Here is a 14834-nt window from a genome sequence, read left to right on the forward strand (position 1 = left end):
GAGGGAGCTACATCTTGAACGACGTCTCAAGCTAGAGTGCGAGCGACGGCATAAAGCGGAAATCGAGAGAGACCGACTGCGTGAATCCGTGTCTAAAGTTCTTTCTCTTGACCAAGTTCGTGTGCTGGAGAAGCGCAGGATGCGAGGCAGCTCATGGTCACCAGAGATGGTTCAGAAAGCTCTACAATTAAAAGTTGCCTGTGGCAGCAAAGGCTATGACTTTGTGAAAGAGAATGTTGTGCCTCTGACAACGAAAAGAACACTCCAACAGCAAACGGAACACATAAAATTCAGGCCAGGTAAACATGATAGATGACTTAAGAGTATTGTGATGTTGCTTAGTGTTGATGTAACATGTACATTTTTTAAGGTATCTTGGATGAGGTGTTTGAGGCGTTGAGACAGAGGTCTTCATTATTGCAACCAGGAGAGCGCCATGCCTGCTTGCTAATGGATGAAATGCAACTAAATCCAGGCCTGGACTACGATGCATCAACTGGAAGCATTATCGGTAGGTAAAGCTCTCTACTGGTAATGTTATGTTATGTCCTAGCAGAAATAAACGTGCTCTGGCAAAGAGGATCCATATTGTACTTTGAAATTATTAAGTTAGACTATTGTTCCGTTGTCATCGCTTGCAACAATATTTTGCGCATTAAAGCTTATTTTAGTCACCTAAAACAAAGTTTCGGTGCAGTAGGTAAATAAGCACAAATAGCCTTTGCAAATCACGATCAGTCTTATACAATGGGTAAAAATCTGTGGTCTATACTTTTAATGTAGCAACTACACAAAATTTCGCTTGAGAGGTGTAAAGGCAGCAGTGATATTACGCAGTCCTCTGTAAGCTTTCACTGCCCTTGGCTGGGCACATAAAGAATTCTGTGCAATCTGTGAGCATATTGCGGCGATTGTGTTAATTATACAAATACTCTGACTCGGTGACTATGTAGCGCTCTTTATGAGCTTAGCTTTTGCGTCTTATCTTAGCACATATAGTGGAGCACTTGCAAAGGTGGTAAATTTTTAAAAGAAATCTTCAGGCAGTAATCGATGCCGAATGTTTAGGAGAAATTTGGAAGTAAAGAAAATACAGCTAAGGTAAGAAAATGTTGAATGGTATGGGTCTAGAGAAGTATGAAAGAGTAACAGGTGGCATTCATGTAGGTGCTTTCAGTCTGCGGATTGTGCTTCGGCTCACTCAGAATAACCTTGTGGGCAGAAAACGGGATCAGCCCAGATAAATAACAGTGGAGCAGGTCTCTATTGCAGTGCATTCAATGGCTTCACACACTCTGGAGTCTTGAGTTATCACTGGTGGGAACATCCAGCATCTACGTAAGCAAATCACACGACCGCAGCAAAGCCAGTAATGAGTAGCAGTGCCAGAGGTGAAGTGAGTAGATAAGTGTTTCCCATGGACAGTGACAGCATCCACCTAATTAATCACGTGTTGAATCTGCGTCATTGAGGAATCCATCAATTTTTGTTCGGTAGTGCAAACTTGCATTGCGTAGGTGGTAAGCCATCCTCAGAAGCTCAGTAACTTTGATCACTGACCGTGATGTTGACTGAGCAAGGCACATCATTGCTGCACTTTTTAAAAGTCATAACAAAAATTCTTCACAAACAATTTCGACAAAACCCACCTCACAATTACTGTTGACACTAATGCGATTCATATTGAAGCAATTTAGCCACCCAGTAATAATGACGACCCATTTTTATGATGACACTGATGACTTTATCGATCATTGCCAGTCATTCGAATACAGCGTCATTGTCATCACATTGTCGTCCAGCCATTGTGGCACTGTCTGCCAGGCTCGCATCTGCCCTAACCAACCCCACCACTACCTTGTGTATTGCCTTGGCCATGAAAGTGCTCACAGAATAGTAACCTCACGAGATCACTGTTTGCCATTGCAGGGCACCCCACAATTAGGCCATCTAATCCGTCCATTAAGGAAGAGCTGGCAACCCATGCTCTGGTGCTCATGCTGGCTGGACTGACGACTCGATGGAAGCAGGCTGTTGCTTACCACTTTACTTGTAAGGGTGTCATCTGTTTCATACAGTGTTTTTATGGTGTGCTTGCTCTTGGTGCATTGGTTTAAAGCAATATCTAAGCATAAGTGGCATGAAAGCTAGAAAATGTCAGCATTACTGCTGTGAAATAATGATTACATAATAACATTAAGTTATAGGATTGCATTTGGGTTTAACATTTCATTGTTTTTTGTGTTTTATGAATATGCCACTTATATTTGGTGCCCTATTAACCTTTTCTGCCTTTATTTCTTTAACAGCTTCTTCTTTTGATGCTCAGCAAGTAAAAGAGTGCATTTTTGATGTCATCAAGAGAGCTGAAGCTGCAGGCATCACAGTTAATGCAGTGGTCACTGATATTGGCCCAGGAAACACAGCAATTTGGAGGCTTTGTGGCATTTGTGCTTCAAAATATGGCAAGCCCCAGACGTCATGTCTCCACCCCTGTGGCAGTGGGCGACGGCTGCATTTTCTAGCGGATTCACCTCACCTACTCAAAAATTTGTGAGGTCATCTGGTCAGGGGCCAGGAAATCATCCTTGACAAAGTGACAGTTGCCACGCATAAACTACCCAGCACCAAGGTCAGTGTGCAAAATACATGATAGATCTTTACCTGACACACCACACTGTGAGGGATTGTCAAGGCTTCAGACTACTCTCCAGATGTCTTCAGAGCTATGAAATTTCATGTTTAGAGATGCCACAAAAATCAAACAAATGGGACTACAGTAACTTGTTTTTGTTTTTGCAGGTCTCTCTTCAACATGTACGACAGGCTTGCGCTATAGACGAGACACACAAACTGAAGCTAATGCCACATCTAAAGACCCGTGACCTGGACCTAAAATCATTATGAAAAGATGAATGTCGCCTCGGCACATTCACTCTTGCATCATAGCACAGCTGCAGCCTTGCGGTACCTGGTTGGCAAAACCCTGCTGCCAAACACAGCTCTGACAACCGCATTTTTTTATTGACCAAGTATTCTTTTGGGTCACGATAATGACGTCGCGGACAAGAAAGACTGCATTAAGTGATCTTTGCCCCCAAAAAGCAGATGATGCCAAGCAGTTTCTGCAAGACTTCGTTGCTTTATTCACAGGGCTCATGATAGTCGACAATACTGGCAAATGAGCCTGGAAACCTGTGCAGACTGGCGCTGTTTTGTCAACTGTTGCTGCTTTAGCTTTGAGAGAGTGCTACATTACGAAGCAAGGTTTCAAGTTTTTGATGCTTAGTCGATTGAGCCAAGATGCCCTTGAAAATTTGTTTAGCTCAATCAGGTTTAAAACACCTGTGCCCCGTGCCAGGGAGTTTAAATCTACATTTAGAGTGATTGTGTTGGCTCAGTTTTCGCAACCTAGTCGGAGCGGCTCATATAGCATTGATGACTCGCAGGATCTTGTGCTTTTTTGAGAGATAGGGATCTCAATGTTGACGTTAAAGAAAATGCAGATGAAGTTGTCGATGTCGATGATGGCATTTTTGAGCTTTGTCAAGAGGAGCAAGACAGCTTAGAATATTTCTCTGGCTATATTGCATATGCTGTAATACATAAGCATAAGCTGTGCCGAACCTGCCATTTGAGCATTGTTGATGGAAGTAGGGAAGTCCCAGAGCTGTTACCATTGAAATGCTATGCCCAGCATGGCCGAAATCCTCTGAAAGTGCCATCACAGCCACTTGTCAGGCTCATGCAAGCTTGTGAGAATTTGTTTCGTGCCAATGAAAGTAGTCTTCTCAACTCGAAGTGCAGTGTCAAAATCCTAAAGCAAACTATTTTAGGGAAAGCTGACCTTTACCAAGAATTCCCTACATGCCACGGTGTTGTGAAAAAGGCTTTGTCTCATTTCTTTCTTTGTCGACTCAGGTTTGCTTTAAAACAGAGGAATGTGCAACTTTTGTCCAGGTTGCGACAGTCTGGAAAATGTGGCTCAAAGAGTGTTGGCATGCGTGTACTCAGTCAAAGTGTCTCTTAGTGTAACATTGTGTAATTTACTTTGTGCATTTTAACGCGATGCCGTAAAGGAGCCCATGTAGAAGAAAATCCGGCGTCGGACGTTTCGGTAAAAGGATTTTCGAACCACGTATACCCAGGACTTCCATGTGACGCAAGGAATTGACTGAACTAATTAAATTTCTCAAGCTATAATACGATGAAAAATCGGTAACTACGACTTGCACGCAACCTAAAGACATGATAGCACTCGGACTGTAATTTCACCATACCAGAAAACATAATTCTGTTATGTAAAAACTGTTATGTGTGTGTGTGTGAAGGAACTCCTTCACACACACATACCAGCTGCGGCATTCACAGACCAACCACGGCGTCCGCCATTTTCTGATTGTTGTCGCCTGAGTGATACCTTAATACAGTTCAAGGCTAGACATACAATAATAGCACGTGACGTGTGCGGTACATATCGACAATGTTCAGACTTGACTCGCCTCCTATTTCGATCGCAGGGAGAGCTGCGGGAGCGCATCTAGGCCCGTCGCCGTTCGATATTGTCACGTGGTGGTGACGTAGAAGAACACAGCAGCAATACTGTGAACGAGAAAACTAACTTTTATTGGGCGAACTTGTGCCCACAAAACAGGCTACACTTATAGCACAACGAAAGCGGCGAACACAGTCGGCGATCGTCGGAAATCTGATTAGCGGGTCAAGCGCGTCGGCTTTTATAGATCAGTCGTCGAATGTTCCAGATTAACTGATGGGACCCGCGTGTCTTCCACAAAGTTCTACACCATTCGTGTCACGCGATGAAATCTGATAACACAAGGTTCGGCGACAACAGACACGCGGATAGAAGCGTCGATAACTTTCCAGAAACGTCGGATACATGCAGGCGCGTCCCTCGCTGTGCGATTACAGTTGTTAAGCGGCGAAACGTGGTTGCCCGATAAAGATAAGTACACGTGTCATTACCCCCCTCTTAAAAAGCATCGACCCGATGCTGCTAACAAATCAAAGTAATAAGTAAGCACTGATAGCAAAGAATAAAGCAAAATAGAGAAAGTTCGTTAGCGTCCGTAAAATGGTTTCAGACGCACCACGTGGACCACTTCAGGTCGTGCGCTACGTCGCTGTGAATGCGAAATGCCGTCTGGCACGACCTCATAGTCCAGTGCGCCAATACGTCGGATGACCTTGTAGGGTCCGAAATAGCGTCGCAATAGTTTCTCACTCAGTCCCCGTCGGCGTATCGGGGTCCATACCCAAACACGGTCGCCGGGCTGGTACTCGACGAAGCGTCGTCGGAGATTGTAGTGTCGGCTGTCGGTCCTCTGCTGGTTCTTGATTCGCAGGCGGGTGAGCTGTCGGGCTTCTTCGGCGCGCTGGAGGTAGCTAGCGACGTCAACATTCTCTTCGTCAGTTACGTGCGGCAGCATGGCGTCAAGCGTCGTCGTCGGGTTCCTGCCGTAAACTAGCTTAAACGGCGTGATCTGTGTTGTTTCTTGCACCGCCGTGTTATAAGCGAATGTTACGTACGGCAGGACGGCATCCCAGGTCTTGTGTTCGACGTCGACGTACATCGCTAGCATGTCGGCGAGGGTCTTATTCAGCCGCTCCGTAAGACCATTCGTCTGCGGGTGGTAAGCCGTTGTCCTCCTGTGCCTTGTCTGACTGTATTTCAGAATGGCTTGGGTGAGCTCCGCTGTAAATGCCGTTCCTCGGTCGGTGATGAGGACTTCTGGGGCGCCATGTCGCAGCAGGATGTTTTCGACAAAGAATTTCGCCACTTCGGCTGCGCTACCTTTCGGCAGTGCTTTTGTTTCAGCGAAGCGGGTGAGGTAGTCCGTCGCCACGACGATCCACTTATTTCCGGTTATTGACGTCGGAAAGGGTCCCAGCAAGTCCATCCCGATCTGCTGGAATGGTCGGCAAGGAGGCTCGATTGGCTGTAGTAATCCGGCTGGCCTTGTCGGCGGTGTCTTGCGTCGCTGACAGTCTCGGCATGTTCTGACATAACGGGTGACGTCGGCGGTCAGGCGCGGCCAATAATACTTTTCTTGTATCCTCGATAGTGTCCGGGAAAATCCGAGGTGTCCAGCGGTCGGATCGTCATGTAGGGCATGCAATACTTCTGGACGAAGTCCTGACGGGACAACAAGAAGGTAATTGGCGCGGACTGGCGAGAAGTTCTTCTTCACGAGTAGACTGTCTTGAAGCGTGAAGGAAGATAATCCGCGCTTAAATGCCCTGGGGACAACGTCGGTGTGCCCTTCCAAATAATCGACGAGGCCTTTAAGTTCCGGGTCCGCTCGTTGTTGTTCAGCGAAGTCTTCCGCGCTTATTATTCCAAGGAAGGCGTCGTCATCCTCGTAATCTTGCGGCGGCGGGTCAATGGGGGCGCGTGATAGGCAATCGGCGTCTGAGTGTTTTCGTCCGGACTTGTATGTTACAGTGATGTCGTATTCTTGTAGTCTGAGGCTCCACCGTGCCAGCCGTCCTGAGGGATCCTTTAAATTCGCTAGCCAACACAAGGCGTGATGGTCGCTGACGACTTTGAATGGCCTGCCATATAGGTAAGGGCGAAATTTCGCTGTAGCCCAAACGATGGCGAGGCATTCCTTTTCGGTTGTAGAATAATTGCCTTCCGCTTTTGACAACGACCGGCTAGCGTAAGCTATCACGTGTTCATGTCCATCTTTTCTCTGGACCAGGACGGCGCCGAGGCCTAGGCTACTGGCGTCAGTGTGGATTTCGGTATCGGCGTGCTCGTCGAAGTGCGCAAGTACGGGCGGCGACTGCATGCGTCGTTTGAGTTCTTGAAATGCCTCGGCCTGCGGCGTTTCCCACTTGAACTCAACATCACATTTAGTTAGACGTGTCAACGGCTCGGCGATGCGTGAAAAGTCCTTGACAAAGCGCCTGTAGTAGGCACACATGCCAAGGAATCTACGCACTGCCTTCTTGTCGGTGGGCTGCGGGAACTTTGCGATGGCAGCTGTTTTCTGGGGGTCGGGGCGTACTCCGGATTTACTGATGACGTGGCCTAGGAACAAAAGCTCGTCGTAAGCGAAGCGGCATTTTTCTGGCTTCAGAGTGAGCCCTGATGACTTGATGGCCTCTAGTACTGTGGCAAGCCGCCTAAGGTGATCGTCGAAATTTCCGGCGAATACAACGACGTCATCCAAGTATACGAGACAGGTCTGCCACTTCAATCCTGCTAAAACCGTGTCCATCACGCGCTGGAACGTTGCAGGCGCCGAGCACAGTCCGAATGGCATAACCTTGAACTCGTAGAGGCCGTCTGGGGTGATGAAGGCGGTCTTTTCGCGATCTCTTTCGTCGACTTCTATTTGCCAATAGCCAGACTTTAGGTCCATGGACGAGAAGTATTTAGCGTTGCAGAGCCGATCCAATGCGTCGTCTATCCGTGGGAGGGGGTATACGTCCTTCTTCGTGATGTTGTTCAGACGACGATAATCGACGCAGAAACGTAGGGTTCCGTCCTTTTTCTTTACCAGAACAACAGGGGATGCCCACGGGCTTTTCGACGGCTGGATGATGTCGTCGCGCAGCATTTCGTCGACTTGTTCTTTTATAGCTTCACGTTCTCGCGCCGAAACTCGGTAAGGGCTCTGACGGAGTGGGCGAGCGCATTCCTCGGTGATTATGCGATGCTTGGCGACTGGTGTTTGACGAAGCCTCGATGACGTCGAAAAGCAGCTTTTGTATCGTCGGAGCAGACTTCTGAGCTGCTGTTGCTTAATCATAGGGAGATTTGGATTAATGTCGTAGTCTGGTTCGGGAACCATGGTCGTCGGGGTAGATGCGGCGGAATCCGAGAGGACAAACGCATTACTTGTTTCCAGAATTTCCTCGATGTACGCGATCGTCGTGCCCTTGTTGATGTGCTTGAACTCCTGGCTGAAGTTTGTCAGCAACACTTCAGTTTTCCCTCCATGCAGTCGAGCGATCCCTCTTGCGACGCAAATTTCATGGTCTAGCAGTAGACGTTGGTCGCCTTCGATGACGCCTTCTACGTCAGCGGGTGTTTCGGTGCTGACCGAAATAACGATGCTGCAGCGAGGCGGGACGCTCACTTGATCTTCGAGCACACTCAAGGCGTGGTGACTACGAGGGTTCTCCGGCGGCATTGCTTTATCTTCCGACAGCGTTACTGACTTCGACTTCAGGTTGATGATTGCGCCGTGTTGGTCCAGGAAGTCCATACCGAGAATGACGTCTCGTGAACACTGTTGGAGGATAACGAAGGTGGCAGGGTAAGTCCGGTCATGAATGGTTATTCTTGCCGTGCAGATCCCAGTCGGCGTGATGAGGTGTCCTCCAGCGGTGGGAATCTGTGGGCCTTCCCATGCGGTCTTAACTTTCTTCAACTGGGCGGCGATGTGTCCACTCATTACGGAGTAATCGGCCCCTGTGTCGACTAAGGCAGTGACTGCGTGGCCGTCGAGAAGCACGTCGAGGTCGGTGGTTCTTTGTCTGGCGTTGCAGTTGGGTCGTGGCGTCGGATCACGGCTGCGTCGTGTTGAACTGAAGCGTGAACGTCGCGTCGCCAAGTCGACTTTCGTCGGTGTAGTCTTGGCTTCCCGACTTCTTCGGGACGGCGGCGTGTCGTCTTTAGGTCGTCGAGATGGTTTCTTAGTCGTCTTCGTCGGCGGCGGAGGATCTTCGTCAGTTCGACGAACAGCAACCGCACCTCCATCGGTTGCTGCATTTAGTTTTCCGGGTATGGGCTCGCAGAGCGGCCCCGGGCTGGGCCAGTGTATGGACGGCGCTGCGGCGACAGGTAGCGGCCTGGTGACGGCGAACGGGACGGTCGTCGAGAGCTCCACTGAGTGCCGGCTAGGTAATCGGCAATGTCACGTGGGCGCTCCCCAAGCTGTGGACGCGGCGCGTTGACGGCGAACCCTCTCAGTCCCATGTCGCGGTATGGGCATCGGCGGTATACATGGCCGGCTTCTCCGCAGTGATAGCAGAGCGGGCGGTGGTCGGGGGCTCGCCAAATGTCCGTCTTCCTCGCATAGGTGCGCTGGGCGACGGGTGGGCGCGCTGGCGGTGGCGGCGGTGGACGACGGAATTGCGGTGTTGCAGGACCTTGGCGCGGTCGCGCAGGGGGGCCTTGACGGCGGGCGACGGCGGCGGCGTAGGTCATTGCTTCCGGCTGCGGTGGTTCTGGTTGCACCTCAGGAACTCCAAGGGATCGGTGCACCTCTTCCTTCACGATGTCGGCGATAGAGGCCACTTGAGGCTGCGACGAAGGCAAGACCTTGCGCAGTTCTTCGCGCACAATGGCCCTGATGGTCTCGCGCAGATCGTCCGTGGCCAGTGATTGAATTCCTGCGTAGTGGGTAGAGCTTGTGCGGCGGTTGAATTGCCGGTTCCGCATTTCGAGTGTCTTCTCAATGCCGGTGGCCTCGCGAAGGAACTCTGCTACGGTCGTCGGTGGGCTTCGTACCATTGCGCCGAAAAGTTCTTCCTTCACACCACGCATGAGAAGGCGTACTTTCTTTTCCTCGGCCATATCCGGGTCGGCGTGGCGGAACAGACGGCTCATTTCTTCCGTAAAGATGGCAACGTTCTCATTTGGTAGCTGCACTCGGGCGTCCAGCATAGCTTCGGCCCTTTCCTTGCGCACGACACTTGTAAAGGTGTGCAGGAAGCCGCTACGGAACAGGTCCCACGCTGTCAAGGTCGACTCCCTGTTCTCAAACCAAGTTCTGGCGGCGTCTTCTAAGGCGAAGTAGACATGCCGCAGCTTGTCGTCGGAGTCCCAGTTGTTGAATGTCGCGATCCGTTCGTAGGTTTCCAGCCATGATTCCGGGTCTTCGAATGTTGAACCGCGGAACGTTGGAGGCTCCCTGGGCTGCTGCAGCACGATGGGGGACGCTGGGGCTGCCATTGGGGTTTCCGTGGCCACAATCTTCTTGGTCTTCTCAGGTAGAAGTCCGTGCTCCGGGGGCAGCTGTTGAATACGGCGGCTTGCTCGATGTTCCGGGACGGCGCTGGTGTTGTCTTTGCGGTCCGGGCTTGTATTACGGCTTGTCGGGGGCGTCCGGTACATGGACGTAAGGCACCTCCACCAGATGTCACGTGGTGGTGACGTAGAAGAACACAGCAGCAATACTGTGAACGAGAAAACTAACTTTTATTGGGCGAACTTGTGCCCACAAAACAGGCTACACTTATAGCACAACGAAAGCGGCGAACACAGTCGGCGATCGTCGGAAATCTGATTAGCGGGTCAAGCGCGTCGGCTTTTATAGATCAGTCGTCGAATGTTCCAGATTAACTGATGGGACCCGCGTGTCTTCCACAAAGTTCTACACCATTCGTGTCACGCGATGAAATCTGATAACACAAGGTTCGGCGACAACAGACACGCGGATAGAAGCGTCGATAACTTTCCAGAAACGTCGGATACATGCAGGCGCGTCCCTCGCTGTGCGATTACAGTTGTTAAGCGGCGAAACGTGGTTGCCCGATAAAGATAAGTACACGTGTCAATATTGTGGCTATATCAAAACTAAAAGCTTAGCGACGACATGCTATGAAGTTTTCCAATCCAAAATGCTTGTTGACACCTCTCGGGAAAGTGCGAAAACTTGCCACTCATTGTCAACAGCACGTTCACCATGCACCCTCCAGCGCGATCCCACATACCAGCACGGCGCCACACGATAAACGGCACTGTAATCGCAAAATGGCTGCGACCTCAATGAAACCGTCTATAGGCTGCTGCTGTTCATTGCTCCCAATATAAGCAAGGTGCTGCAGGTAACGGCCTTTTTGTTGTGTGCAGAAAATATGCACAATATAGAAGGCTTATTTTGCTGACCGTTGGTAAATCTCGCCTTTGAAACCTTGAAGAGTCTTGCTATCGTAATGCAGATGAAACATAAAGCCTCATTCAACACTGCGTGCTAGTCTAACAGGCTCAGACAATAGTCATAAGCATCTGAGCAATGGTTTTCAATATATTCACAAACCTCCTACTTGCATACAATTATCTGGCTGCCTTTTTGTATTTACGGTTCAAGTTCTGTACAAAATTATTCTGCTTTGAAAGCCTAATATTTCTCATTACCCTAAAGTAGCCACTGTAATTACTGTTGAAAGAAATGGGTTTCTGTCGCCGGAATTACTGGCTGCAATTTTAAGTGAATTAGACACCTTGTCAACAGCTACATAAAATAATGATTTTAGTTGTGTATGGGAAATTTAGTGTTCTGTGCAATATTACTGCACACAAAAACGTTGCTGCAGTCTCAGTCACCTAATTTGACTAATGTTCCATAATTTTGCTGTCACTGTAATATTTCGCACTCGCATGACAAATTTATATTGTATTCTCACTTTTCATATTTTGTTATGTATACTGTTTTTGTCAGTCAGATTTGTATATGCTTTAAAATGATGACATGATTAATCATGTTGAATTCATGTATGACTATCATGCTTGTTCCCTACTGCTTACCTTTTTTCACCTAGTCATTGAACTAGTCTTCATTTGTGTATGACTTGTACTTTTCAACTGTCAGTTGCTACTTATATGTGCAAGTTTGCTGGACTATGTAAGCTACTGATTCTGGAAAATCTAAGCAGTTCTTTAAGTATGGCTCGTTACAGATACCACTACTGTACTCTTCCAGGTTGGATAACTCTACTGGGCAGGCATTATTTGTTCAGTAAATCCCCAAGGAAAGTTGGACACTGTTACAATGTGAAAGAAATGGGGTTTAGTTAGGCTTCAAGGCGAGCCTCAGATAAGACCAAAAATGTCCTTTTTCTCTTCCTTCGTACCCTTCACTCACACTTAGTTCTTCGTCTTCCACTCATGCGGCTACATTTATTGTTAGAATATTTCTTTAATCATTGACTTAAATGGCCAGAATGTGTTGTGAGCCGTTGATGGAAATGAAATGACCATGATTTATAGTGATAGAATACAGCATGCTGTTGGCGATGTAAGTAGGAATTATAATTTGAAATATGCAAAGAAAGTCTCAAAAACCTGTAAGTGGTGAGACCTGGCGATGAAATCTTGATAATCGGATGTAGTCAATGAGATTACTGTACGTCAGTTGGCTGTTATTAAGTGCCACATAAGTATTTCTTAAAATTGCACTTGCGAAATACCAAAGCAGTTGGACAGGAAACCACGAAAACACGTAGCTATTGTTGCTGAAATACTTTAACACTTCGGAAAACATGAATCGCAGGACACCAACTTGATAAACAAAATAATACCTCGTCACAGTAAGGCTGCACGTGTCGTCTGTGTTGTGAATCAGCATGCGCCGCTGACACGTGTTTGTTTTGTTAGATTTACCGGCCTTGCCTCTTGTGAATGCCGCAGTGGCTGCGGCTGACGTCACAAGATAAAGACTATAAAAGCTACCTAACCTTTAATAAAGGTTCGTTCCTTGCCAACTGCTTCTCGAGTTACATCAGTGGCGACGAGGCTGCCCACCACCGGGCCGTGCCTGTTCCATGGCGGCCCACGCCGGACCACCGGGTTTCGACGAAACGGAAGACAGTTGGGACGCCTACCAGGTGCGTCTGCAGTCCTACTTTGAAGCTTACGATATCGTCGACTCGAAGAAACGACGAGCCCTGCTAACGGCAGCCTTAAGCACGGCAACAGTCTGCATAATAACGGTACGGTGCGCGCCGGCGAAGATTCAAGACCTTACCTATGAGAAGCTGCTTGAACTGCTGGCAGAGCACTTTGCGCCACAGGGCAACGAAATAGCGGAGTCTTACAAGTTCTTCACCAGATGCCAGCGTCCCGACGAGTCAACGAAGGACTTCATTGTGGAAATTCGGAAGAAGGCCTGCAGTTGCAACTTTGGCGAGGCACGGGACAGGATGCTACGAGACAGACTTGTTTGTGGTCTACGTGATACCGGCGTTCGTCGGAAGCTTTTGGCCAGACCTTCGCTGACGCTGAAAGAAGCCGAAGATATAGCGTTAGCAGCAGAGATGGCAGCTCTCAACGTTGATCACATGGAGACGACACAGGATTATGGCGACGTCCATGCCGTGAGGAGCAAGGTGCAAGGTCAACCGTATTACCACAAGACTCATCCGAGCGCTTCTCGACCAAGCGAAGACGTCGTTTGCCCGTGCTGTGGTAGCACTAAGCACAAGGCAGCAAAGTGCAAGTTTCGCCGGGCGGAGTGTTTTCGCTGCCGACGTAAAGGGCACCTAGCTAAGATGTGTGTGTGGAAACAAGGGGTGGCCCTTTGTGAGGAGCATTCTTCAGAGAGCGACGACAACGAACTTTGTCTACTGAGCTTGTACACTACGTCGGTAAACTTGGTCAAGCCTGTGGTTCGCACCCTCTGCTGGAGCGGAATTCCGCTGACAATGCAAGTGGACACCGGATCGCCTGTCTCCATCATTACGTGGAAAACATACTGCAAGCATCGGCATGCCTGGCCTGCGCTCCGCGAGACGTCCTTGCAGTTGTCCTGCTTTCTTGGCAAGCTGCCCGTGAGGGGTCAGCTGAAACTTCCGGCCTCGTACGCGGGAAAGGCCCTAGATGCAACTCTAACCGTACTGCAATGCGATGGCCCGAACTTGTGCGGGCGAGATGTCATCAGCGCATTTGAGCGTAGCGGAAGGTCAGTCTTCAGCATTCTCGGCGAGGAAACCTCCGGTGAGCAAAATGTCCCTGACAGTACTTTGGTTAGCGCACTCTTAGAGGAGTTCGGCGATTTGTTTACGCCAGGTCTAGGGCTAATTGATGGCCCCGCAGTCCATTTGCGGTTGCGGGAAAATGCGATGCCGCGGTTCTGCAAAGCACGTTCTGTGCCGTATGCAATGCGGGAGCAAGTGTCAAATGAAATAGACAGACTTGTTAAGCATGGCATTCTCTCGCCTGTCGACACTGCAGAGTGGGCCACGCCTTTGGTTCCCGTTATCAAAAAGAATGGTTCCATTCGGTTGTGTGGCGATTTTAAGGTGACCGCAAATGCTGCATCTGTCACGGAGCAGTACCCAGGAGGCAGCAGGAGGCAGCATGCCTCCTGCCCGACAACCCGTGCCTTGGCCGGACACAGAGGAGCCATGGTCTAGGGTCCATGTCGATTTTGCGGGTCCTGTGGAAGGTAACATGTTGTTGATCGTGGTTGATTCCCATACGAAATGGATCGAGGTTACCGCCATGAAGACCACCAGTTCGGCAAAGACAATTGAAGCACTGCAGACTATGTTCAGCCGGTTCGGTTTGCCGAGGACCCTGGTGACGGACAACGGGCCGCAGTTTACTAGCGAAGAGTTCAGGGCATTTATGAAGCGCAATGGCATCGCTCATTTGCGGACAGCTCCCTACAAACCGCAGTCTAATGGTCTGGCGGAAAGAGCAGTACGGACTGTCAAACAGGGGTTAAACAAAAACACACGCGGCAGTTTGCAAGCTCGGCTGGACCACATTCTTTCGCATTATCGGCGCACTCCCTTGCCAAATAGGCAAACCCCAGCTTCTATGCTTCTCGGATATCAGCCACGTTCTTTATTGCACAACGTCGTGTCACGACCATTCCCTTCTGCAGGTGCGTGCAACAGTGGCCCACCGCTGAGCAAAGACGTCTGGTTCAAGAACTATGGAGCGGGTGACAAATGGAAACCAGGCGCGGTAGAGTCCACCGAAGGCTCGCGAATGGCAACGGTAAAGACTGCAGATGGGGAGCAACATCGCCGCCACCTCGACTAGCTAAAAACCAGGAGGACCAGCGTGGAAGGAGAAGCGGTGGAACCCGACGCCCCCATGCAAGTACCGACTAAAGGCAGTCAGAACG

At 49.3% G+C, this 14834-nt stretch overlaps 1 protein-coding gene across 1 annotated transcript; it reads left to right on the forward strand.

Moving 5' to 3' along the window:
- The first annotated feature begins 12522 nt into the window (after positions 1-12522).
- Positions 12523-14112, forward strand: LOC140212980 (uncharacterized). The gene is made up of 2 exons (XM_072284113.1): positions 12523-13093; positions 13931-14112. The coding sequence occupies exons 1-2, from the start codon at positions 12523-12525 to the stop codon at positions 14110-14112; spliced, it is 753 nt and encodes a 250-aa protein (XP_072140214.1).
- Positions 14113-14834: the final 722 nt, after the last annotated feature.

Source organism: Dermacentor andersoni, chromosome 1 (assembly GCF_023375885.2).
Source record: "Dermacentor andersoni chromosome 1, qqDerAnde1_hic_scaffold, whole genome shotgun sequence".
Lineage (NCBI taxonomy): Eukaryota > Metazoa > Arthropoda > Arachnida > Ixodida > Ixodidae > Dermacentor > Dermacentor andersoni.